At 39.6% G+C, this 24,865-nt stretch overlaps 1 protein-coding gene across 3 annotated transcripts in view; it reads left to right on the top strand.

Annotated features, from left to right (window-relative positions):
- LOC105476782 (ankyrin repeat and fibronectin type III domain containing 1) overlaps nt 1-24,865 on the top strand; it is a 353,243-nt gene that overhangs the window by 274,314 nt on the left and 54,064 nt on the right. For all 3 annotated transcript variants that reach the window (XM_071082907.1, XM_071082908.1, XM_071082909.1), the window contains 6 exons: nt 1,125-1,222; nt 3,585-3,675; nt 9,825-9,932; nt 17,745-17,844; nt 18,142-18,274; nt 18,750-18,866. In XM_071082907.1, coding sequence (XP_070939008.1) covers nt 1,125-1,222; nt 3,585-3,675; nt 9,825-9,932; nt 17,745-17,844; nt 18,142-18,274; nt 18,750-18,866 — 647 coding nt within the window. The remainder of the gene's footprint in view (nt 1-1,124; nt 1,223-3,584; nt 3,676-9,824; nt 9,933-17,744; nt 17,845-18,141; nt 18,275-18,749; nt 18,867-24,865) is intronic.

Raw genomic sequence — 24,865 nt, 5'->3', positions numbered from 1 at the left:
GCACAGCAGGCTTTGGAGATGGTTTGATTTTGAAGTATTAAAGTGTTATGTAGAGAATGTCATTTAAATCTTAAGATCTATTGCTTATCACAAAGTTTAGAAACAGAGGCCTTGCTTCTCATGGGATTTAAGTCCCTTAAGTCCCTGCTTCATTTGTGCTTGCCTTAAATCCCACCAGGTATAAGCAATTACTTAAGATACTTTTTACTGATGATGCACAATTTATCTTTCCTGACCATGGCTTTGTCAACTGATAGAAAATGTGATGAAAGCATTTGCTATCACAGTAAAATGGGGTGTTAGAATTTGCATGATTTAGCCAGGAATAAGCATTCACCTTGGGGATGTCAAGGGAGAACAACATGAAACACCTTAGCCACAAACCCCTTTTCCAGTGAAAAGGCTTGGAAGAAGGTATCAAGGAGGAGAAGGAAAGAAGGAGAAGGGAGCAGTATATAAGGCATTAGGGGAAGAGAATGTTTTCAGAAAGAGAAGGTGTCAAATGATGTGGAGATAATGAAAGGAGGCTTCTTTATTTGGAATGAAAATCTTCACTCAGACCTTAAGAGAGCATTTTCAGTAGAATGGTGAAGCAGATGTCAGGCTTGGAGAGCAAATAGAAGGTCATGTCCTAGTGGATCCTTTGGTTCTCAAATGCAGTAAATAAGTTATCTACTATATAGAACAAACTGTTATATGTATTGTGCCTGAGTATGTGTGTGTATCTACATATACACATACAAATACACACACAAATGCACACACACACAATGTGTTTATATGGCAATGGCTTCATGAGCAATATATTTAATATAACTTACATCTGACATTAAGAACATCACATAAGTGTACATGTACCACAATATACATTATATTTATCAAGGCTCAAAAAACTAATAAGGTTTTATGATTCTTTTCTGCTCTTCTTTTTAAAAAAATGTGAACTTGGAAACTAAGTTGACATTTCAAGGAACATTGTCTGAAACACCAATATAAAGAAAGGAGGGTACGCTTAACCCTTTTTGAGAGGGATTGTATGCCAGAGTTTCTATGGTACTTCCTGATGTGTGACTGAATTTTATTCTCCCTCTTTCTCTCTCTCCCTGCCCCCCTCCTCTTTCCAGTGGAATGGAGTATGTCCAAAGACTTTTCTCCTTTGGCTGGAGAAATCATCATGGATAATCTGCAGACTCTGAGATGCACAATCACAGGACTTACAATGGTAAATGTCCCCAGTAGACTTTCCATTTCTCTATCACTGACATTTGTGCTGGGATATTAGTAGCAAATGCCTATTCTGAAAGCAACAGCCAACACCCAGTCCTCTGGCAACAACTGCCACTCATTAAGCATGATATGTCTGGTATCTATAATCTGAATTTCACAAAGGAGTAAGCAGACGGCATGAATCATTTTGTAAACTGCTGTGTTCTAAGGAGATCAGAAAAAGACTGGCCTCATGCAAGCCTTGAAAGTTGCTGCTTTCTGGATCACAGTCTAATCTTTTGGGGGGAAGCAGGGAGTGGATCAAAGGCTCCAAGAGATCCAGTTTTGACTCCCTGTCTGATGGTAAAAATAACAGCTTCATCTCACCCTCATGCCCACAGCCTCAGCCTCGGTTGAGATCAGTCATCAATTGCAGTCACATAATTTCCTGAGAGAAATCCTTTTCCCTTGATTAAAAAAAAAAAAAAAGGTCTGTCTAAATATGCTTTCACAAAAAAGAAACTATATATGGTGGAGCTATGTTTCTCAGTAACCTAAACCAATTTAAATTGTGAATGAAAAACTGGAACAAACTGCACTTACTTGTTTAATATAAACTCAAAAGTTAATTATTTAGAATTATGAATATATGAGCATATGAAATGCAAAAAAATAAAAACGCCTTGTAAATCAGTTCAAACTGGAGCAAACCCTGTATTTCTTCAAGCAATTAAAATGCAAAAGATAAAATTCTTTTTTCTCAAAATATTTTAAAAGTAAAATCAAACCTTTTTCAGTCCAATTCAAATATTTAATATCTTAGGACCTTCAGATGAGGGAAGTAGAGGGATAATTTTGTTCTTATTGTTGTTGTTTTCTTAAAGGTTGATTGATTAAAACAGTTACTTGCAAAGTATAATCCTAAAGCCCAGCCTTAAAAAAAAATGCATCAGGTTGCATTTCTTCAAGTTTAAACCTGCTTATTCTAATGGAATTTTTGATGCTTGGGTAATCACCACGGAATCCTGACGTTTAGTCCTAATCGCATATCTATACCAGGGGCCAGAACTGTGGATTACCAGAGCAAACAAACCCCTGAGTGGGTGGCCCCCAGAGATGCTATCAGCAGAAGACTGATTCCAACCCTATGGCTCACAAGATGGAAGAGGGCCAGAAGGAACCCTAGGGAATTTTCATTGCTTAAAAGAAAAAGTGATACGGTGATAAAAATGGAAAACTCTCCATAAAGAGTTTCTCTAATATCTGAACTAATTTCCATAGGGATTAAGTTTTTCCACTTGACCATCTAATGATAGAAACGCAGACACTATTGTAATCATATAAAAGCCTAGGAGTAGATTTACACTTTTATACAATGTCTATAACTTTGAGGGGCATAGAAACCCATTTTCAACTTTAAAAAATGGACTTCCTAACATAGTAAGGTCAATATTTTAAGATCCCTAGAAAAGTCTCTATAAAGATGTGCTTTTTTTTTTTTTTACTTCAAACATCATTTTTACGATTTTTACAAGCAATGTTTCATCAAATGCTGGCTTCTCAAATGCCCTTTGGGTTCACTGGAAAAATATATAAAGGCGAAATATAAAATATAAAAACTATACAAAAGATTTTAAAACATGATCAGCCAACAAAAACAATTCCTTAATTCTTAATGTCACAAAAGACCATTAAAGAATATAAGCCATTGTTTTAAGAATGGCTTTGAAATTGAATCACATCAAAGAGTTAATTTTTTTAAATGTGTGTGCAGCTGAATAAAGGATGTTTATTGCAGCATAGTTATTTCCCTGCACAAAATGTGGGAACCATCTAAATGTCCACCAATCAGGGACTGGTTAAATACATGATACCGAATATTGGCTCCCAGTGAAATGTATGCAGCCACAAAAAGAACAAGGCAGGTATTTAATGCATTATTCTGAAAAGATGTTTATTATAACTTATTCATTTTCCAAAGCAAGTTGATCACTAAAAGAAGTGATAGCTATTGCCTATAGGAAGGGGCAAATAAGGAGAATGATGTGAGAGTGGAAACTGCTATTTTTGGTAAACCTTTTAGAACTATGTGACTTTTAAAAATTTATATATAGTTTTAGGGGGGTCAGGAAAAGTCATTATGACAGTTAAATTTTGAAAAGAAGAAAGTGCATAGACACTAAGAGGGAACTTCAAATATGGTTACTGTGACATATAAACATAATAATCAAGAAAAACCAGAATGCTAAAGTATGGGCAACAGAGCTTCAAAGAGATGAAGGAGTTAATCAAACATAGTAATTAAACTCTATGCCCATAGAGTCTAGGGTAAAAATGATCAAATAAAATGCCTGATGCATCATTTCAATACTTTGCAGGGCCAACAGTATTATGTTCAAGTCTCGGCTTACAATATGAAAGGATGGGGACCTGCTCAGACCACGACACCGGCATGTGCCTCTCCTTCTAGTAGGTGTTGGCTGTGAACTCTCTCCAGCACGGGAACAGACTCCAACTGCAACTCCATCTTCAGGATGCCATTGCTGTTCCCTTCCCCCACTGCTTGCAACCAATAAGACCTTCTCAGGGCAGCATCTGGGCCACATAATGAATGATTCCCCTGCAGAAATGCTCCTGGGGAAGCAGCTTAATGGAGTAAAAGGAGAGGGAATTTGGAAACAGAAAGGCCGAATTTGATACTCATTATGCCTCTTATCATCTGTGTGGCCTTCAAAAGTTGTTTAACAGCCAGGCATGGTGGCTTATGCCTGTAGTCCCAGTTACTAGGGAGGTTGAGGCAGGAAGATCTCTTGAGCCTAAGAGTCAGAGAGTTCGAGGCTACAGTGAGTTATGATCGCATCACTGCATTCCAGCCTGGGGGACGGACGGAGACCCTGCCTCTAAAGAAAAAAACAAAACCAAGTCTCTGAGACTCAATTCCATGTCTGTAGAACGAGTCTAACCACACCCGTTCATAGGGTTTTTGTGGGGATGGATCAGATGCCACTGTGGGAGTGGCAGCCCAGAGTACATACAGTTCATCGTAGCTCTCCTCTTCCCTTCCTCACCCGCAGGGCACACATCCATATTGACCTGATAAGAAAATGAAATCTAACAAATCTTATGGATCTGACACTCTGTCAGAAGAAAAGCTTTCTTACTAACAGCATTCTGCTGCAAACCCACAAACATTATCTATCGCATTTGTAGTGGTGACTGAGAAACCCAGCAAAGGCCTTCTGATTCTTTGAAAATTAACAATCTATGTCTGGTATGTTTCAGCATTCTCTATTAGCCAGAAAATTTAATTAGCCAGAATAAATATCTCCAGACATATCATACCATAGATTTTTCTATGTAATGAACCCAGTGCTCCAAATTGTATTTTCATTTTTTAAAAACACTTTATTAATGTGAGAGTTAAAAGTGATATCATATGTTTCTTGTGACAGAACAAACTGCTACATCCTTTATGGAACACAGTTTGCCATGTTGTACCAACTGCCTTAAGAAAATCTGTTTCTTTTCACTCCGTAATTCAACATCTAGGACTCTACCCTAAGTAGAAAGAAATGCAAACAAACCAGTCTGTACAATGGTGTGTAGCAATGCACTCATAAAATGAAGCATCATGTGTGGTAGGGAGAACAAATATCCAATATTAATTTAGTAGTAAAGTATGATATATCTATCTTTATATCCGTAACTACAACCACTAAACATCGTCTTTTTAGAAAACACTCATTGTGTGGAAAAAGAAAAAACTCCTACTGTGTAACTTTTATGTTTTATGTTTTAAAAAAAATGCAAAATGTGGGATTTTTTTTTCACATGACATTCAACTGTAGGTTTGCATATAATTAGATAGGGTGTGTCCATTGCCTTAATAATTCTCCAAATTTATCAGTGGACATTTGGGTTATGAGATTATGGTCTCTTTTAGTTTTTTAAAATATGTCTGTGTATTTTTTTTTATAACAACCATTTATTCAAGACCAGCCACGAATCAGGCAGTATGTAAAGGGCTTTCACATTCAGTATCTCTTAATCCTTGCAGCAATCTTTCATCATTATTTCTGTCTTGTAACTAAGCATCATTGTCACTATCATCTGCATCTCTATCAGCATTGGAAAGAACTTTTATCAGACTCATTATATGGAGGGCATTAATCTAAGTACCTCATATGGATTAACTAATTTAATCTTCCTAACATACCTCTCGAGGTGATTTTTATTATTAGGCTCATTTTACTGATGAGGGAACTATAAACATAGAGGCATATATACACAGAGCCCAGCATCTGAACTGAGGATCAGGGATGTTGCCTTTCCAAAAGTCACAACACTGGTACATGGCTGAACCAGGATTCCAGCCTGAATTGGTCAAGGCTGTGGCATGTCTCCGAGGCTACAGTAACTACTGCCCTGCTATCGGGCAGACTAAGAGCCAGCCAGCCATGCCTGACTACCATCTCTGGCGGATTCAGATAACTACACCAGGTCAGACAGGGCCTTGGACCACCGATGCCTGAGATCCCTAAGGTCCCTGACTCTCCTGGCATTTGATGACTTCTTCATTCTAGTCTTATTTGGACTAGTCACCTTTTTATTTCTAGTCATTTATTTCTAGTTGTCTTTTTACCAATGATTTGCCAGAAACACAAACTGGGGATTCTAAGATTAAGATAAAAGGAACCAATCTCATGTTGGGGATGGCCAGTAGTGTGTGTGTATTATGGGAGAGACAGAAAATGCACAAAAATGCTAGTCTCAGTTGACCTGAAAGTGAGGAGGTGGGTGGGGAACCCCCTCCAAATGCAAGTTCTGATCTCCATATAGATGCATTTGCTGATAAAGTTCAGAGGTTCAGTTTCTATAAGCTGCACGTTCCATTCAGACACTATCTGTCACAGCCCATTTGAGGTGCTGTCTCCAGAATGACCACAATAGTTGTTCAGGACTGGGAGGAGTCACTTATTAACTGGTAATTAACATATCAAATAGCCACCACTTTCTAAAATGATACGTTTGATTAGTAGGGATAACTGACAAAGAACTGAAATCCTAACATGTGGTTATAGTTGTTGCAGCCATGCCCTATCGCTTGGGAGGAACAATATAAAAACACTCCTATCTATAAACAGAGTATGACATTGTGATGTAACATATATCGGTATTCAGATATTTACTAGAGGACAATGTATTCTAACATGACAGGGTAATTGGAAATTTGGTAATATGTTCCAGTAGGCTATAAAAACTTTTTTTTAATATTTTCACAAAAGGCCTTAATGTGTTTTTATAGACTTATGTTATATGGTATGGTGCATAATAAGAGAAAAGGACCCAGACAGGCTTGTCTGAGTTACGATCAGGAAAATCCCGATATCGCCAGTGAATGTAAGCTCGGCATTGTGTTGCAGTTGAAGTGTCTCATTACCAGAACAGTGAGCTGTATTATGTGGCACAATCTGCTCTTTTCCTACCACGCTAAGTTTATTCCTGTCAGGTTCCTGATTTCTTAATATATTTTCAATTTTCTCCCTCATCCCTAAAGTCTCCTATTTTATGTAGTCGTCAGAACCTTCCAAACATCTATGAGAAAAACTCATTCTTTCCAAAAACCTTGGCATTATGTCCAGTGCTCGCTCGGGCTGCAATTTAGCATTAGCAATTTTCTAATGTATCATAAAGTCATCAGATGGAGCTCGCCTCTGATGTAATAGGGCTGAAAGAGACAGGCCTATTTCAGCTCTCCTCGCATTGATGGCAGCAGTCACACTCCTTAGAGTGCATTAGCATGTTGAGGGACGCATAGTAATTCAGCCACCTAGGAGTCTTACTCAAACACACAACCTTGCTTATCTGATCATGAGCATGTCAGATGCATTCATCCAACTAAGAGAACAAACTCCTAATGGCCTGTGGGAATCTATGAGAGCAACGTTTATTCTCACTGTGCCCCAATTCTGGGGGTGCTAAAAACGATCTAAAGGATACCAAGTGTTTATTTCCTCAAACATTTTTTAACTTCCCAGTAAAAATCCTTTCGTACCTTATCCTAACTGAACACCATCATGCTTCTATTCACAACACCTCACCAACATTTAATGACTCTGCTCTGTGCCCCAGATGGTGCTTTGCTTTCTTAAACCTCAGACAAACTAAAAAGAGACTTAAAAACTCCTGTAATCCCAGCACTTTGGGAGGCCGAGGCAGGTGGATCACGTGAGGTAAGAGTTCAAGAGCAGTCTGGACAACATGGTGAAACCCCGTCTCTACTAAAAATACAAAAATTAGCCGGGCGTGGTGGCACACGCCTGTGGTCCCAGCTACTAGGGAGGCTGAGGCAGGAGAATCGCTTGAACTCAGGAGGCGGAGGTTGCAGTGAGTCGAGATTGCGCCACTGCACTCCAGCCTAGGCAATAGAATGAGACTCCGTCTCAAAACAAAAAAACAAAAACAGAAACCTCACTTTACAGGCCAGGCCCACGGTGGCTCATGCCTGTAATCCTAGTACTTTGGGAAGCCAAGGCAGGTGGATCACTTGAGGTCAGAAGTTCGCGACCAGCCTAGCGAACATGGTGAAACCCTGTCTCTACTAAAGCTACAAAAATTAGCCGGGCCTGCTGGTACACACCTGTAGTCCTAGCTACTCGGGAGACTGAGGCAGGAGAATCACTTGAACCTGGGAGGCAGAGGTTGTGGTGAGCCAAGATTGTGCCACTGCACCCCAGCCTGAGTGACAGAGAGAGACTGTTTCTCAGAAAAAAAAAAGGAAAAGAAAAACCTCACTTTACAAAGAAAAAATCTGAGGCAAAGAGAAATTAAGTCATGGTTCTTGACCACAAGGAACAAAGACTCTACAAAAGGTACCTATGCCAATTCCCTGTCTCCAGCATTGACCACAATTAAGCCACATCACACAAACGCCAACCAAGCTTCTGACCTTCCTTCCCAAGAGAAAATAGAAAAATAAAAATCATGTCCATGGTATATGAAATGAGCAATATATTGAGGGTCAGGAGATGTTATTATTGCCCTGGCTGTGCCACTAAAAAGCTGAGTCATATACAACTGGATTGGTTATATCAGTCCCGGTCTTCTGAAAAGTAAAATAAAGCAGGTACATGGGGGAGGGTGGAAAGGAAGAAGGATCAGAAAATCGCTGAGGCCCCCTTCTTCATAGGTAATCATCTGATAGGGTAAGAAATGGTGTTTCCGTCATGAATTCCCTTCCTTTTAAGTTATATTTACAGAATGCCTATCATGTACTAGGCATTGTGCCAGATACCTAAGATATCTCTCATTTAATCCTCACAAGTATCCTGCAAAGTAGATACTATCCTCATTTTTTCATGTTAGGAAGTAGAGGCCCTGTTGGTATAAGTAACTTGCCTGCAGACACTGAGCTAGGAATTGGAGGAGCCAGGATTCACACCTGTGTTTACCTGACTTCAGAACCCATGGTCCTCCTAACTATGCTATATGCCCGGGCCTTGGATGAACCACTATGGAATGCTTTTACATGACTTTAACTGTCATGACATCTACTTAAGTTTCTGAATGAAAGAGACCCCATATTTCAAAATAAATCTGTGGGGGAAGGAGTTTGAAACTTGTTCAACTAGAATTTAAGCCCAAGATACACTCATGAACTAACTGGCTTTTCTGGGGAAGAAGGACTAGCAATTTTACCGAAAGCATCTCTACTAAGAAGGACATCAAGTTGCTGCTTTCTGTTTTTTCCTCCAGAAAGGAAAACTGGAGGAAAGAAAATAGAAGGAAGAAGGGATGGACTCTGAAATGACTGACCTGCTGGAAAAAAAAAAAAATCAAGAGTTGGAGACAGCAGAATTACAATCTTGACATTAGTCCCATATGGGTTATTACTCTTGATATCATTATAGCTAAACGGAATGAAAACAGAAGGGGGAGAAAAATCTCAGTGGGTATTGCAATTTAAATTTGCCTTGTAAGCTAATACTGTATATTTAGAGACTGAGCAGACAGGGTGGTTGGTGGCTCAGAGTATGTGCAGGGGCTGCTGTGCCAGCTAACCAAAGCAGACATTCATTAGAGCAAAATGTAGATTTCCATTTCTTGGCATCTGACATGGGCTCTTTCCTTGGAAAGAAATGTCAATTTGGCCAAAAGTGTGAAACCTACAATAAAAGCACTGGGACTGTGGATTTCATCTAGTCTGCACATTCCCACCCCTTTCTTTCCTACTGTGAAAATCCAGTTGAGACTTGGGGTGCTCAGTGGAGAGATGGCAGAGGAACTGGTTAGGATATAGAAGGCTAAAAGGGGAGAAGGGGTTGGAAGAGGTGAGATTGGACTCCCAAATTCCTGTTTTCTTTTGGCCTTCAATTACCATTTTCTCTTGCCCTAAGACTGCTCGACACAAGAAACCAACCACAATTACTGTTTTGCACAGAGCTCTGAACAATGGCAGCTTCCAAATCCTTAGCATCGCCCGCTTGCTCTGCATGTGCGGGATACTCATCCGCGGAGTCTGTGGGTAGTATGAGCAAAACTCCGGCTCCTGAGGCAGGGCAAGGAAGAGGCCTCCCCTGCTTTAAAATTTCACTCTGTTTATTTCTTTTGTTCAATAGACTGGAAAGACTATGACGACAGAGAGCCCAGACACAAGGGACAGAGTGAAGTTTTGGAAGGTCTGCTGCAGCAGGTCCGAGCCCTTCATCAGCATTACAGTTGCCGGGGTAAGGATAAAAATCTGTGCCGGGCCATCAGCTGAGGTCTCGGTGGCGCCGGTAATTTTAGCAGTTTCCTAACTGGGTCATACCTTCTCATTCATCAGGGAGAGAGATATTAATATTTGTACATCTGGAATCACTTTACAGCACTATCTTGCTTTAACCCTTCAGAAGAGACTTCTCTCTCCTTCCCTCCCTTCCTTTCCCTCTCCCTCTGTCCGAACGGTTTGAAAACAAGCACAAGAAAAACAGCAGCTGCCGTGAGTTCCCTTCTCTCGGAATTGTCCCTTCACAAGACTCCTCAGTGGGGCTAGCTCTTTGGGATATTCACCCAAAAACATTTTGCCTCCAAGGAAAATCCCCTGAGTATCCCTATAGGAACCAAACCAATTATAATAACAATAATAATAATAAACCTCCATATTTATTAATAATATAGCATAATATATTATAGCATAATATATATAGTATATAATAATACTATAATAATTATATAATAATTATTAATAATTAATAATGATATTTATTTTAATAATAATAATTATTATTAATTATATAATATTATAATAATAGCATAATAATAACGATGCAATCTCACACCCAGTATCTCATGTTCATCCTCATTTTGGCAATTACCACTGAGACTAAGTGGTGTTCCCCAAGGTCACAGTGCCAGGAAAAGACAGAATCAGGACTCCAAGCTGGATTTTTCTGGTTCTAAGTCCAGTCTTCCTGACACGCTTCATTTTTGTCCCGCACCCTTACATCAGGACTGGGTACTGAACTGTAACCTCCTCCTGAATTTTAATCTTCCTCTGCACCACTGCTCACAGGAAAGTAGAGCACATATTCCCTAGACTTTTACCAGCTACACCCAGAGAATCTCTGAGAAGGCTTTAAAAGCTTCTTTTCTACTCGGGCTGCTCAACTGGGACAGGGTCAGATTTCTGATCTGTGTAACGATTCGTGGAAGAGGTACTTAGTTTTATTTGGAGAATTAAAGCCTATATAAAGTTTTCATTTTCCATGCCCCCATCAGATGTCTAACTGCATTGTGCTCTGTAGATTTAGGGCACTGCTGGAACAGCTGGGTAAGAAATCCACTATTGTGGAGCCCAGGAGTTCGAGGCTGCAGTGAGTTATGATCATGCCACTGTGCTCCAGCCTGGGCAACAGGGCAAGACTCTGTCTCTAAAAATAACAATTTTTTAAAAGAAAAAAAAAATCCACAATTGAAACTAAGAGATACTCACTGAGTTTGAGCTTGCTATAGAGAAATCATACTGGGCGTTAGTAAAAGGTTGTTCCCAATTACTACATAGCTATCACAGTAGGGTCCTTCAGCAATGTAGGCTCTAGCTAGAAATGAGGACAAGTGTTTGCAAGAAAATAATATTCTTCTAGTGACGAGTTCATTAGGATATGTAAATATGCATGGAGTAGCTCTGAAACCCAAGTGGGATTTCCCTTCCCAGATCTCTAAGAAGTCTTTACCCAGACCAGGACCTTCAGTATATTCCACACTGACCGAAGCCTACTTAATTTTCGGTTATTGAGGGCTCATTTAACCAGGCCAGTTGTTACCAAAGCTCCTTTCTCATCTTCTGCCTCTCCATCACATCCCTGGCCATTAGTTCCTGTGTGACAGCAAAGGCAACAAAGCAAGTGGACAGATGATTCTTGGAAAATCATAAGCCACTGTGTGTTTGGTCTTGATCAGAAGGGGAAAAGCTGAAACTACTCATGAGAATGAGAGTTTTTTTAATATTGTCTGAGGATTCATGCTCTCCCTATTACCACTGGATTCCTATCTAATAATCAAAAAATGATTTCCTAGATGGCCCAATCGTTTCTATAGTTTCCATCCAACTTCTGTCATGTACATGCTTTTCCCCCAGAGGAATGTAAATCTGCACACAATATCAGGAAAGATTTAAGTAAGGCATGAGGTAGAACTTTCCAACAAAGAAGAATATATTTTATATGAAATATACTCTGGACACTTAAACAGTGCTCAAGGTATGTTCCAAAGATCAGTGGTCCAATAATATGCTCAGCTGAAAAAGGTTCTCTTGTCACGTAAGTTTTGGAAATGTTGAATTCTACATCTTCTCTTAGAAATTTAAAATATACTTTAGAATATTAAAGACTCCAATAAAGAGACATATCACATTTGCTTAAACAAGCATTTTCCAAACTTCTTTAGCCATGTAAAACTTTTTCAGAGTATCGGTATTCCAAAGCACAAATTTTGGGAAATGCTGACTTATAATATGCCAAAATAAATTACCTCGCACACACACACACGAAGAATGAATCTAAGATGATTTAACATAACCCTAAGTACAGAAGGATAAATGAAGGATAATATATGTATTGCTTACAGAGAATTACCAAATTATTATCCATTATTTTTTATTATTACAACATTTTTATTTAAAATATTCAAATACATTGAAATACTAAGTGGTTTCTTGGGGACATAAACTTTTACCAACTTTACAATTAGAAAAAGTAATTATTTCAGATTCCAATTCTACCACTTACAAGCTGTTCATTACTGGGAAGAGCATTTCACCACTCTGATCCACAGCCTCTTGATCAGCAAAGTCAGGATAATATTACCTATCTTGCAGGATTGCTATGAAGAGTAAATTAGGTGCATTAAATTCACCTGATGCAGTCTTTACCTGGCAAACTATGGCTTACTTTTCTCCCATTGAGAATGGAGCCACTGTCCATCCTCAGCACTTTATGGATATTCCCTAGAATTGAAGGGTAATTGGTAACTGAACTGTAATGACCCTCTAATGACTCACTAACTATACAACATATTCCAAATATGGGAGTAATAATAAAAATCACTTCTCCTACTAAACTCCTAAATAAGAGGTACTGACATCTACCTTAATTTCTACATTTTGGCTAAAAAACTGGCCAAAGCCGATCTGCATGCTTAGCACTGGGATGAAAATTCGAGGGAGATGTTAAGCTAACTTCATTGTTCACAAGGTGAGTACACTGGCATACATAATGAATTACAATATTAAAACAGCAATCATGTTCATCATAGCAATATCCTATAGGGATGAATTTATATTATTATCCAATTATTCAACCTGCAAAACAATATTAACTGGAACCCTGCCTACTATGTAATTTGTAGGTCACATAGTAGGGGCTAGACATGCCAACATGAATGAAGTAAACTCCTATGCTCCATGCACTTACAAGCTAGGGAACTACTGCATTCAGAGTACAGAAAATGAACTGTTGCTCCAGAGCTCCAAACCAAGCAGAGAAGAACAGTAGAGAAGCCGCAAGGTTCTTAGGAGAAAAGTTAGTTTAGACCATGTGTCAGTCAAGGTGAACCCTACTATGTTACAGTAACCAAATGATTCCCCAAACCTTTCTCTCTCCCTCATGCTATGCATTTTCCACTGATCAGTGGGAGTCCTTCTGTGTTGTTATCATCCTCTCTCTGGAAATATTTGCCAGTAACCATAGGAGAGAGGAAAAAAACTCTTGAAGGTCTCATATGGGCAAGACTTTCTGCATGTTATTACACCCAAAACTCATCGGCCAGAGGTGGTCACATGGCCCCATTCAACCACAAGGGCTCCAAAGTACAGTTTTACCATGTGACCAGACCTAGAATATTTAATGCTTGCATGTGCCCTTTTCCCAGCTGGTAGTAGTATTTCTTATTTTTCTCTTTTTATTTTTAGTCTGATTTTTTTAGTTTAATCTTCATTTTTATGTAAGCTATATATAACTATAATGTGTCTCTGAAGCCAGACTGCGTGAGTTCAAATCTGGGCTGTACTTTTACTCTTGCTGGCTGTGTGACCTTGAGCAAACTGCCTAAACAACTCTGTGCTTCATTTCTCTCATCTCTAAAATGCAGATAATAATTATATATACCTCATTCATTCATTGTTTAAGGATTGAATGACTTCAGTAAAACAAAACAGTTTTAATGTTTTCTTAAAAGTAATTTCTTCCTTCTTCCATTTTCTTCCTCCCCAAAGATAACCTCTTAACCTTTAGCTAATTTTTTTAGTATTTTCCCCATATCTCTAAATAACATGCTCATATTTCTAATTATGTTTTTCAGTTTTAGTCATTACCTCACTAAAGAAAGTAATGATGCATCTCTTTTTACCCTACCCCTCCCTTCTTTGCATGCATAGTTCCTATCATCTCAATCTCCAAATATATGTATATTGAATTTTAGTAAGATCAGTATTTACTGTTTACATTATAATGATAAATTATATGATTATTTTCCTTTCCTGTATAGCTTTTTGTTTTCCCTGAGTTAACAACCATTTATTGTGCATTTGCTTGTTTTTCTCTATGGCTATAATAATTAATCCCCAAACTATTCTCAAATTGGATCAGTCTTCTCTCAATATAATCAGATGCTTTAGGTGTTTCTATTGCCTCTTCTTAAGGAAACATTCATGGAGTCCTCTGTCCTGCTCCAGTCTAGACTGGTCACTGGCTGCCTGGTGTGCAACTGTCACCCTTGGATTGCCTTTTACCACGGTATTGAGGACTCTTCTTATCACTCTCCAGTATTGGGTTCCTTCTTTCTGCATCGCATGGTGGAGCTTTCCCCCTAGCAGCATCCTGAAAGGGGGCTTGGGAACTAATATTTGGAGACATTGTATATCTAAAGGTGTATTTATTCTACTTAACATTTATTCAAGGTTTTGGATGAGTATAGAATTCTTGGTTGAAATCCTTTTTTTCATATTTTGAAGGTATTGTTTCATTGTTTTCCAGCTTTCAGGACTAAATCTGATGTCATTCTAATTCCAGAGGTTCTATATGAAACCTTTTTTTCCCCTATTTGGAAGACTTTAAGTTTTCTTTTGACTCCAATGTTCTAAAATTTCACAGTGATGTACTAAGGCATCTGTTGTCTGTTATACTGGGCACCTGGAAAGTCCTTTCAACATGAAAAGTTATACCCTTTAATTGTGAGACATTTTATTAAATTACTTCTTTAAGTATTTCTTGGCCTTCTTTTCCTCTCCTCCATCTTACTAGAACTCTTGTTATTCAGATTTTGGTTCTCCTACATTCGTCCTTTAATTTTCTTTTCTTTTTTTCTTCTGCTTTCCATCCTTACATCCTTTTGCCTTACTTTCTTGGAGATTTCATCAGCTTTAATTGCTAAGCCTTCTATTGGGTTTCTCAGCTTTTGACAACATGTTTTTAATTGCCAGTGCTCTCTTTTGTCCTCTGGTTCTTTTTATAGACTCTTACTCTGTTTATAAGGATGCAAGTCTTCTCTTACTTCTCAGAATATTAATGGCAGGCTTTGTTTCATTTTATATTTTCTTTTCTCAGAATAATCTTTCTTTTGTGTAAGTTCATCTTTTGTTCACTAATTTTTGGCCTTTATATTTCATGTTAGATGCTTTTCTCAACTGCCTGGTGATCCTTCAATGAATAGTCAGATTTCAGAGAAGGGAAACAATAGCCATTGGGAAGCTCTGAGCACACGCATAGGGCTCTTTACTTACAGGATTCATTGTAAGGTGACCTGGTACCACCTTTCCATTGGGATATTCCCAATGTCAGAATCTTTGGGTAGGTTCTCTTAGGCTGGTCAAATTTTCCACAGAAGTTTCTTCCAGTGTCCTGCTTGGAAGGTAGAAGTTTGGACACCAGTGTTCTGAGAACTCAATAGGGAAATGTTATGTATAAAAACTTATGCATAAATCTGCCCATTTGGGGTACACTACCACCATCATCAGCACCCCATTTTCAACACTACCTGGTGTCTCCCATTCCAGAGATGCCTGTTGTTGTTCTTTGGAGTTTTTGTTTGTTTATCTGTTGACTTCCAGAGAACAAGCCACTAGCTTTCTTCTAGAGTGGGGAAGAGGTATGTGTCCAGTCATATAACAAGGGAGGAGATCAAGAAGTCTAACTATTTTTTTTAACAGACTTCCACAAATTCTTCTGGTGTTTAGCTCACACTCACCCCTCACTTTGAGCAGTCCATGGAGACCATGGAGTGAATCAGATCACTTCTGAACTTTCTCCACTGCTGCCTTCGACTTCATCTGTCTAAGTCTTAAATCTTTCTATCCATCTGCTTTCCAGCTACTGAAATTTACTTACTTTTGTCTCCTTTCCCATCACTTTGTCTTTTAAAATTTATGTTGTTTCCTTCTTTTCTTAATTTCTACTCTGCTTTTAGTGAGGTTTAGGGAAAGGGCAGTATGTAACAAACATGTTCACTCTTGCACATTTAACTGGAAGTCCCAGCAGCATTATTTCCAAGCAGCCAAACTCATGTTCAAGTCAGAAAAAAAGAATGATTTTGCTGTGTTCTGCAAGGAATAACCATTACCAACACAAACTTGAAACTGGCATGAACGCTTGTGTCAGTCAGCTGTTCCTATGTAATCATAACCAAAGACACACTGGCCCTCCGTCATGGGCCACCTGCCCAGGCTTCTATGCCTAACAGCAGTGATATGGACCATATTCTCGTCTCCAGTGACATGTCTGTCAGCAGTCTGGTGGTGATGCCAACAACCTCAGCTTCCCTTCATTACATAGAATATGAGAGTTACAATAGTGATAATGTAGTCCAGCTCCGCGCAATATTATTTGCAAAGGCTGTTATAGGAAGTATAGGAAGTCTACTACCTTTATTAGGGCAAGCTCCATGTTATAAGCAGAAGACCTGAACAGAGGCAATGAATTATTTGCTTACCACTGTAGCTGCAGAGTCTGATGCATAGTAGTGCCCCCAATAAATATTTGTCCAATTAATGAATGTCTGTTTTCCCAGGTACTCACTTTTTGAGCAATTCATTTCACTTCTCAGCCTCAGTTTCTTCTTCTGAATAATAAGGATGATAATCATACCCATCCCTATACCCATTTTTGTAAACCAACATACACAATGAAGAAAAAAACTGTTCCAGAATGCTAGCAGTGGTTATATAGAAGTGAAGAGATGATATGGGTGGGGTTTTGCTCTTTTTTTTTCTATTCTCCAGACTTTCTGTAATGTGCTTATAATAATTTTATAATGAAAAAAGTTAATGGAATATGTAGATTTACAGGGAATGCTTTAGCAGCATTGAGAATTGTATGAATATTAGAAGGCAATTGCGGGAGTAGGGAGAAGGGCAAAGGAGTTGATTACATGTCTTTTTATCCTACCTTAAAATAAATCAAAAATTTCCAAGCAAAGAGTATCAACAGAACACACAGGTGGTCTCCTCTGCAGTTATAAATACTACTTATCTCCAGCATTTTTGAGGAGTTGTTCATTGAGTTAACCACTGGCATCTCAAGATACAAGAGGTTTTTTTTTGTTTTGTTTTGTTTTGTTTTTTGATATGGAGTCTCACTCTATCGCCCAGGCTGGAGCGCACTGGCGCGATCTCGGCTCACTGCAACCTCTGCCTCCTGGGTTCAAGCGATTATCCTGCTTCAGCCTCCTGAGTAGCTGTGATTACAGACGCATGCCACCATGCCCAGCTAATTTGTGCATTTTTAGTAGAGACAGGGTTTCACCATGTTGGTCAGGCTGGTCTTGAACTCCTGACCTTGTGATCTGCCCCCCTCAGCCTCCCAAAGTGCTGGGATTACCAGTGAGAGCCACCACGCCCGGCCACAGGAGCTTCTTATAGGCATGAACGAGCAGAATCCCTACATGAACCTGAGGATAAGTGACACTAAAGGGATGGGGGAGGGGAAGGCAGGAAGGTAGGAAGACAGAATTGGGAGTGTTGATCTGCCCAGTGGAATTTATACTGTATTTTTTAAAATACATTCCAGAAAGTACAAAATTACAAACCACAGGCCGCAAGCAGTCAGTCTCAAGGAGCCTGAAACACCTGTTCCATTCCTCAAACAAGTTTGTGAAGACCTTAAAACGGTGGGTTCTATGTAGTTTTTTCAGGAAATCTTAACTTTTCAAGAATGCGCTGGTTTTGGTTCTGAGTGGAAACTTGGTAGAAATTTCTTTTTTGTGTTCAAAAGAATAAAGTTCACTTTTCTCCTGAGAATTTGTGCAAGACAGTAATTTTCTCTCTGAGTTGTAACTAGTGAACTTGTGATGCTTAGAAGGAGTGTGTTCCTAGGTATATTTTAAATTCATCTTTTATCACATCCAAAACAAATATTTTTCCAAGATGGTTGAGGACAATACTTTTATTTTCCTTTTTCTTTTTAGGGGACTCTACATAGCCGTTATATTTTATTATAAAGACAATATCTTAGTCACCAATGAAGACCAAGTACCAATTGTTGAAATAGATGACTCTCACACCAGTTCTATTACACCAGATTTTCTGTGGTTCACGAAGGTATACTAAGTTCTGATTTCATTTTTCTCTACTTTGTACCAATGTTGCTGCACACAAATCTCTGAAACATTAGTTGAGGGGTCTCCAGCGATCAAAGTTTTGGAGTAGAAATAAAGTATCTCAAAGGTCTTTTTCAGCCCTAGCATGCCCTATGTCGTATTTAAAAAAGCACCAAAGTAACATGTACACTACATTTTCAAAGCAAAGAGGCTTGCATCCCATCACAATGTGTCTCCACTGTTCTGAGTTATGGGATCATTTGGCAAAGACTAAAATGTGGATCTGACCGTTTCATTAGCATTCAGATCTTTTTCCAATTGGACAGAGATCAAAAAGTTGTTTCGTGTGTGTCTGAAAATGGACTGGAGAATAAACATCAGGGGTCAGATTTCTTTCTCCCTGCTTTGCTTTGATGCCACAACCTAAATCATGTACTGGCTTGGACGATGACATGACTGTGTGCCTTCTTTTGCAGCTGTCTTGTATGTGGGAAGATATAAGGTGGCTGAGACAAAGCGTACCAATATCCTCATCCTCATCCACAGTGCTGCAAACTCGGCAGAAGATGCTTTCAGCAACAGCACAGCTACAGGTAAGGGACCAGGTTTCAACCCAGGCCCCCAAGGAAAATACTTTGAACGTGGATAATTCAGTTACCAGTCCCACCTAGAAAGGGAAATGTGGGCTCCCTTCTCTTTCAGACCCCTAAGAATATGAAGTTTTCTTGAACAGCTGGAGCTGCATCCCTGTAGGTGTGCAGGTTTCATGTAGCAAAACTGTACCTTTAGCAATCTCCTCCAAGTGAGTCTCTCTTGAACAGTGTATAGGAGTAACTCATTAAACAAAGAGTAAGGAGACTTGAGTTCTAGATTTGATATTAATCAGCCAACTCAGTTCTCCTCTCTGGGCCCCAGTTTCATCACCTGCAAAATAAGAGAACTTTAATGAGATCACTTGAAGGACAGCTGCTGCTCTGGTGTCCTATGCATTAAGGGGTATATGGAGATGGAAAAAAGAGACGAGCAGATATTTTGAGCAGTTTCTTGGTGTGATGATTTTGGTAAAGCACAGACATTTTTGCTTACTTATAAAAACAAACAAACAAACAGAAAGCAACTCTTAAAAGATTATCTTTAAGCCTGAATTTATTTATCCTTCCATATTCTCAATCACATCAGATCGAGGCCCCAATCTTTGTAGGTTACAGAGCTCCTCCTAGAAGTAACATTAAATTCTAACCAAGATTTTCTGAGTTTTCGTCTTACTGTTTTCTAGTATTAAGTGAATTTGTAGATCTTAGCACAGAAAAAAAAATAGCTGCTACATGGGATTGGGGCCGTTAAGAGATCACTGAGCCTTTATCAGTAATGGGTATCTACCTGCAAATCTGCAGTTACATCAACCCCAGAAATATGCATATCAGGAATCTATGTAAGCTGTGTTTGGCCAGGCCATGTAGGTCACAGCATAAAAATAGGGTCATAATAACAAAAGAAAAAATTCTATGGCTTTGTCCCCCACCTGCAATTATACGAATGTCATTTCTTGAACCCTCACAATCATAACAATTCAACTTCCTGCAATATTTTGTTGCTATTACAATTAATTCCGAAATTTAAATTTTGCTCCTCTGTGATATATTCTATTACACAGGTTGCTTGCTGCTTTGTATGATCGGTGAGATTTTAGCAAACAGAGCTGTTCATTTCAACTCACTCGGGGGTTTTTTGGGTGGGGGATGGGGTGGAATCTCTCTCTGTCGCCCAGGCTGGAGTGCAATGGCGTGATCTCGGCTCACTGCAACCTCTGCCTCATGGGTTGAAGCAATTCTCCTGCCTCAGCCTCCCGAGTAGCTAGGATTATAGGCACCCACCACCACACCTGGCTAATTTTTGTATTTTTACTAGAGACAGGGTTTTACCATGTGGGCCAGGCTGGTCTTGAACTCCTGACCTCAGGTGATCCACCTGCCTCGGCCTCCCAAAGTGCTGGGAGTACAGGCGTGAGTCACTGTGCCTGGCCTCAACTCACTCTTGATTGCGTAATCTTCTCTTCCAACTCAAGAAGCAGTTCTTGGAGCAGACCATGATGACTGCTGAATTCAAAGTGCCTCGTCCTTTCATCACTGACCCACTTGAGTTGGCCCATGCCACTGCACCTCACGCTACTCTTTCTTTAGAATAAAATACATTCCCAAGAGCCTCAGACTCCTTAGTGGACCCTCCCATCACCCTACCATACAGCCCAGACATGCCTGGATCACAGACTGGAAAACCTTAGAATTTCAAGGGGGGCTCTTTATTATGTGTTTATTGGAGGTTTCTTAGAACTTTAATCTCATATCAGCAATATGAGAAGGATCAGGCTGTTACAAGTCAGTGCAGTCAGACACTGAGTGACGCAATGATGGCCAGTGTGACCCTACTCAACTACTCCCATTACAATACTTTTGGACTTCCTCAGCTTCCAAATCTATAGACCTCACCCCTTTTCATAATGCATCAGCCCACTTCTGAAGTCATTTCCTTCCTTGACCAGCTTAGATTCCTTAGCCCATCTTAATCACTTCCTTGAAAATATTCCATATTTTCCCTTCATATTATTTATTTGGAAAAATCCCACGCCTGGATGAATCCAACATGTCTAAAGTAGTTACACATTGCCACATTAAAAAAATCACAAAAAAGGGCTGACTGGTTTTATGTTAAATTCATGACTACAATTCTCACATGTAATGTTACCTAGTGGTCCAATTTCCTTTCTCTACTAAATTTGCTTTCTCACACTGTAAAGCAACTATTTTAAAACCTTCTCCCCAGCACTTTGGGAGGCTGGCAGGTGGATCACTTGAGCTTAGGAGTTTCAGACCAGCTGGGCAACATGGCAAAACCCCATCTCTACCAAAAATACAAAAATTAGCTGGACGTGGTGATGCATGTCTGCAGTCCTGGCTACTCAGGAGGCTGATGTGGGAGGATCACTTGAGCCTGGGAGGCAGAGTTTGCAGTGAGCTGAGATTGTGCCACTGCACTCCAGCCTGGGTAACAGAGTAAGACCCTGCCTCAAAAAAAATAAAATAAAATAAAATAAAATAAAAACCTTCTTCATTCTCCCACATCCCTTCTCCTTCCCCACACTCTCCTTCACATCTCAGGTGATGATTTCACTGTATAATTCATCAAGGAAAAAAAGGAAATTAATGATTTTTTCTGCCAAATTTATAAACCTCCTTGCACAGACCGAACCTTCTTTGTTTTCCTTTTTATTTCAGAAGATAAAGTCTCACATTTCCTGACTTAAGTTCCTTCCTCCACATGTGCTCTGGGTCCCATCTCTTCCCTCTCATTTTTATTTTAAAATACTCAAGTCTTTCCAGTTAAATCTCCCCCTAAATTCCTCCCATAGCCCCACATGCCCCTTCAGCTACCAAACTATTCTCTTCCTTACACCCAAACTTCTTGGAAGAGTTACCAACATCCTCTTTCTCCACTGACATCTTCATTTTCTATCGGTTCTCAACCCTCTCTCTGACTTTAGCTACCGTGATACATACAAAACTGGTCTTTAAGGGCACCAGAAATCAGAGGCAGATGATGCTGCCAAAATGGAGCTTCAGGACACCTCACTTGCATGAGCTATGAGCGTGGCACCCCTGTGAGTGTGGAACCCACAGTGTTTTACGGAAGGGAAGCTGGATTGCAGTCAGGAAGCATTTCTTGCAAACTACCTAAAGAAATTTCAGGGGGAAAGGGGACCCAGAATTCCAAACACTCTAGTATTTGCTGGAGATGAGATTTCTTTAATCATTCTAGATAAAGAGTCACTTTCATACCTAGTTTTATTTTTGTAGTTTTGTATTCTTTGTCTTAAAGAGTGCCTCAAAATGGTATGGTTCAGGCCCCCACAAAACCTGGATCTAGTCTTGCCAATGACTTCAGTTTCACTAAGCAACATTTTATACGCTTGGTTCCATACTCCTTGTGTAGACTGGCTTATCCCTTGGCTTCCACAGTTTCACACTCTCCTGATTTTCTTCCGACTTGCTGGTCTTTCTCATTATCCTTTGCTAGTTTTCAAGCTGTTTCCTTTGCTTGGAATCCCCTTCTTTCCTCACTTTGCCTTACTGATTCCTACATATCCTCCAGGTTTCAGCTTAATTTTTATACTTCCTTAAAGAGCCTTTCTCTGATCCCTTGATTAAGTGAATCACTCTCATAGCACCTCGTATTCGTCATTCAGGAAAGTGATCAGAATCCTAGAGTTTATTATCTGTATTATTATCTGTTTAGTGACCCACTTGGACTGTGAGTTCCTCAGCTCAGCAAATGTGTCTGTCTTGGCTACCACTATATCCCCAATGCCTGGCATGTGGTAGACACTCAGTAAGTACAGGTTGGATAAATAAACATATCTGTCAATCCAAACCCATGTACCCCAATGCTCATACTTGAGGGAAACTTTAGCCAAAGGGAAAAGGGATCACAGAAATGTTTTGTAGCATAGTTATCACCTGGATGGATAGCTCTCCAGTCCTGCACTGTGACCAGAGAGCCTCATAGTCTTCAATAAATGGTCACCTTCACAGTGCCCCCATCAAGGCCTGAGTACTGTATGCATGCCCTTCTCTCCAAGTTTCCGTATGCCTAGTTCAATGATAAAGTTGCGTTCATCACCTTTTTTTGGTAGGACCTATTGCCCAAACTATTTACTAGTCTCTACAAAGAAAATGTCTGGAAATACTGAAGGCACCTTTTGTTGGGGAGGGAGGTAAGAGAGGTGGAAGGGAGGTGTAAGGTACAGAGAAACTTTTCTGAAGGGAAAGAAAAAGAAATTTGAGGACTGACACATAGTTAATAAGTTAGATCACTCTACTAATTTAAAATATTTTACAATGTGGCTCACGCTTGTAATCCCAGCACTTTGGGAGGCCAAGGCGGGAAGATCACCTGTGGTCAGGAGTTCAAGACCAGCCTGACCAACACGGAGAAACTCCATCTCTACTAAAAATACAAAATTAACTGGATGTGGTGGTGCATGCCTGTAATCCCTGCTACTCAGGAGGCTGAGGCAGGAGAATCGCTTGAACCCAGGAGGCAGAGGTTGTGGTGAGCTGAGATCATACCATTGCACTCCAGCCTGGGCAACAAGAATGAAACTCTGTCTCACAAATAAAATAAAATAAAGTAAAATAACAGTGTTCTGAGGAAAGTAAAAATGCATTATACATAGTTTGATTGGCATCAACCAAAAATAAATTCTATTGATTTTCCTCTGAGGCATCTCATTTTACTCTCCTCTCCTTTCCAGTTTTGTATACTACTGCCTGAATACTCCAATTAGGTCAAAAGCCTCCAAAGTCATCCCTCTGCTACCAATCTTAACACCCTCCAATCCACTCTCCATACTCTGGCCAGAGTAGCCAATCTAAAAGATTCTGACCAAGGCATTCTCTGACTTAGACTCCTCCAGTTGTGGCTCAGACATTTTATCACAGCGCACAAAGGCCTCAGTCGTGAACTTTCTCCCCCGCATCTGCACTCATAGTCACTGGGTTAGTCACTGTCCAAGTCAGGAGACCTACCTTTATCACAGTGCATATCAAGCACTGTGCAATCTGCACCTTGTTTTCTGGGTTTCTGCTCTCTAGTGAGCTCCTTTAATATATAATAGTAAATAATAATGAAGTGACCACTTGCATTTATTTAACAGACTAGGTGCCAGGCACTGTGTTGAGTGCTTTACAAACTTTAATCTCATTTAATCTTTACTGCAACCTAATGAGAAAGTACTATTATTGGTATTCTTTTAACAGATCACAACACTAGGGCCTAGGAAGGCTCATTTGTGCCAAGGTTACACAGATAGGAAGTAGCAGATTCTAGATTCAAATCCAGATTTATATAACTCCAAAGCCTGCATTCTTTCCAGTTCTTCATCATCTTACTGTGTAGTAATTTGCAAAATTTTAAAGAGAAAAAATTACTCATATTATGGTAAAAAAGAAAAAGGAGTCTATTCTTAATTAAAATTACCTAGGCAGGAGGAGAGATAAGTATCTTAGCATTTGGGAAACAAAAATTAAGATGAGAAAGCCTGTAAGTGACCAAGAGCCCACATTGTTCTTCCTTCTCTTAGGAAAATGACACAGGGCCCCAAGAGGGAGAAGTGTACATTGCTCTTGTATTGAAAGGTGTCTAAACTACTTATCCCCCAAAGACAGTAAAACTCTGACACTGCAGGTTGTGCTAAACTTTCCTCCTCCGTAGCTTTTAGAAATGAGTGTTAGTGAGTAAGAGGTAAGTACCAATGTATGAATACTGTGTTCTTTACATTTGTTAAGGGGGAAAAAAGATTTTCCCAAAATTTTGCTCTTCTTTTTCAGGCCTCCTTATCCCAACTCTGGACTTCCTTCACCTTCCCATGTCCGTGCCACCCCAAACTGAATAAAGGCCTCTAAATATTGTGCCTCTGCCTAGGGCTTATTGACAGCCCTGTGATTTGTCCTGGTTATAACCTAGATGCATTCCTGTTAGCCATCAGGTGGCTCTTGTAGGATCATCAGGAGCCCCAGATCACCTAACTTTGATTATG

This window comes from Macaca nemestrina, chromosome 17 (genome assembly GCF_043159975.1).
Source record: "Macaca nemestrina isolate mMacNem1 chromosome 17, mMacNem.hap1, whole genome shotgun sequence".
NCBI classification, from domain to species: domain Eukaryota; kingdom Metazoa; phylum Chordata; class Mammalia; order Primates; family Cercopithecidae; genus Macaca; species Macaca nemestrina.
The sequence above is the reverse complement of the archived record's forward strand: the minus strand, read 5'-3'. Positions and strand labels throughout refer to the sequence as shown.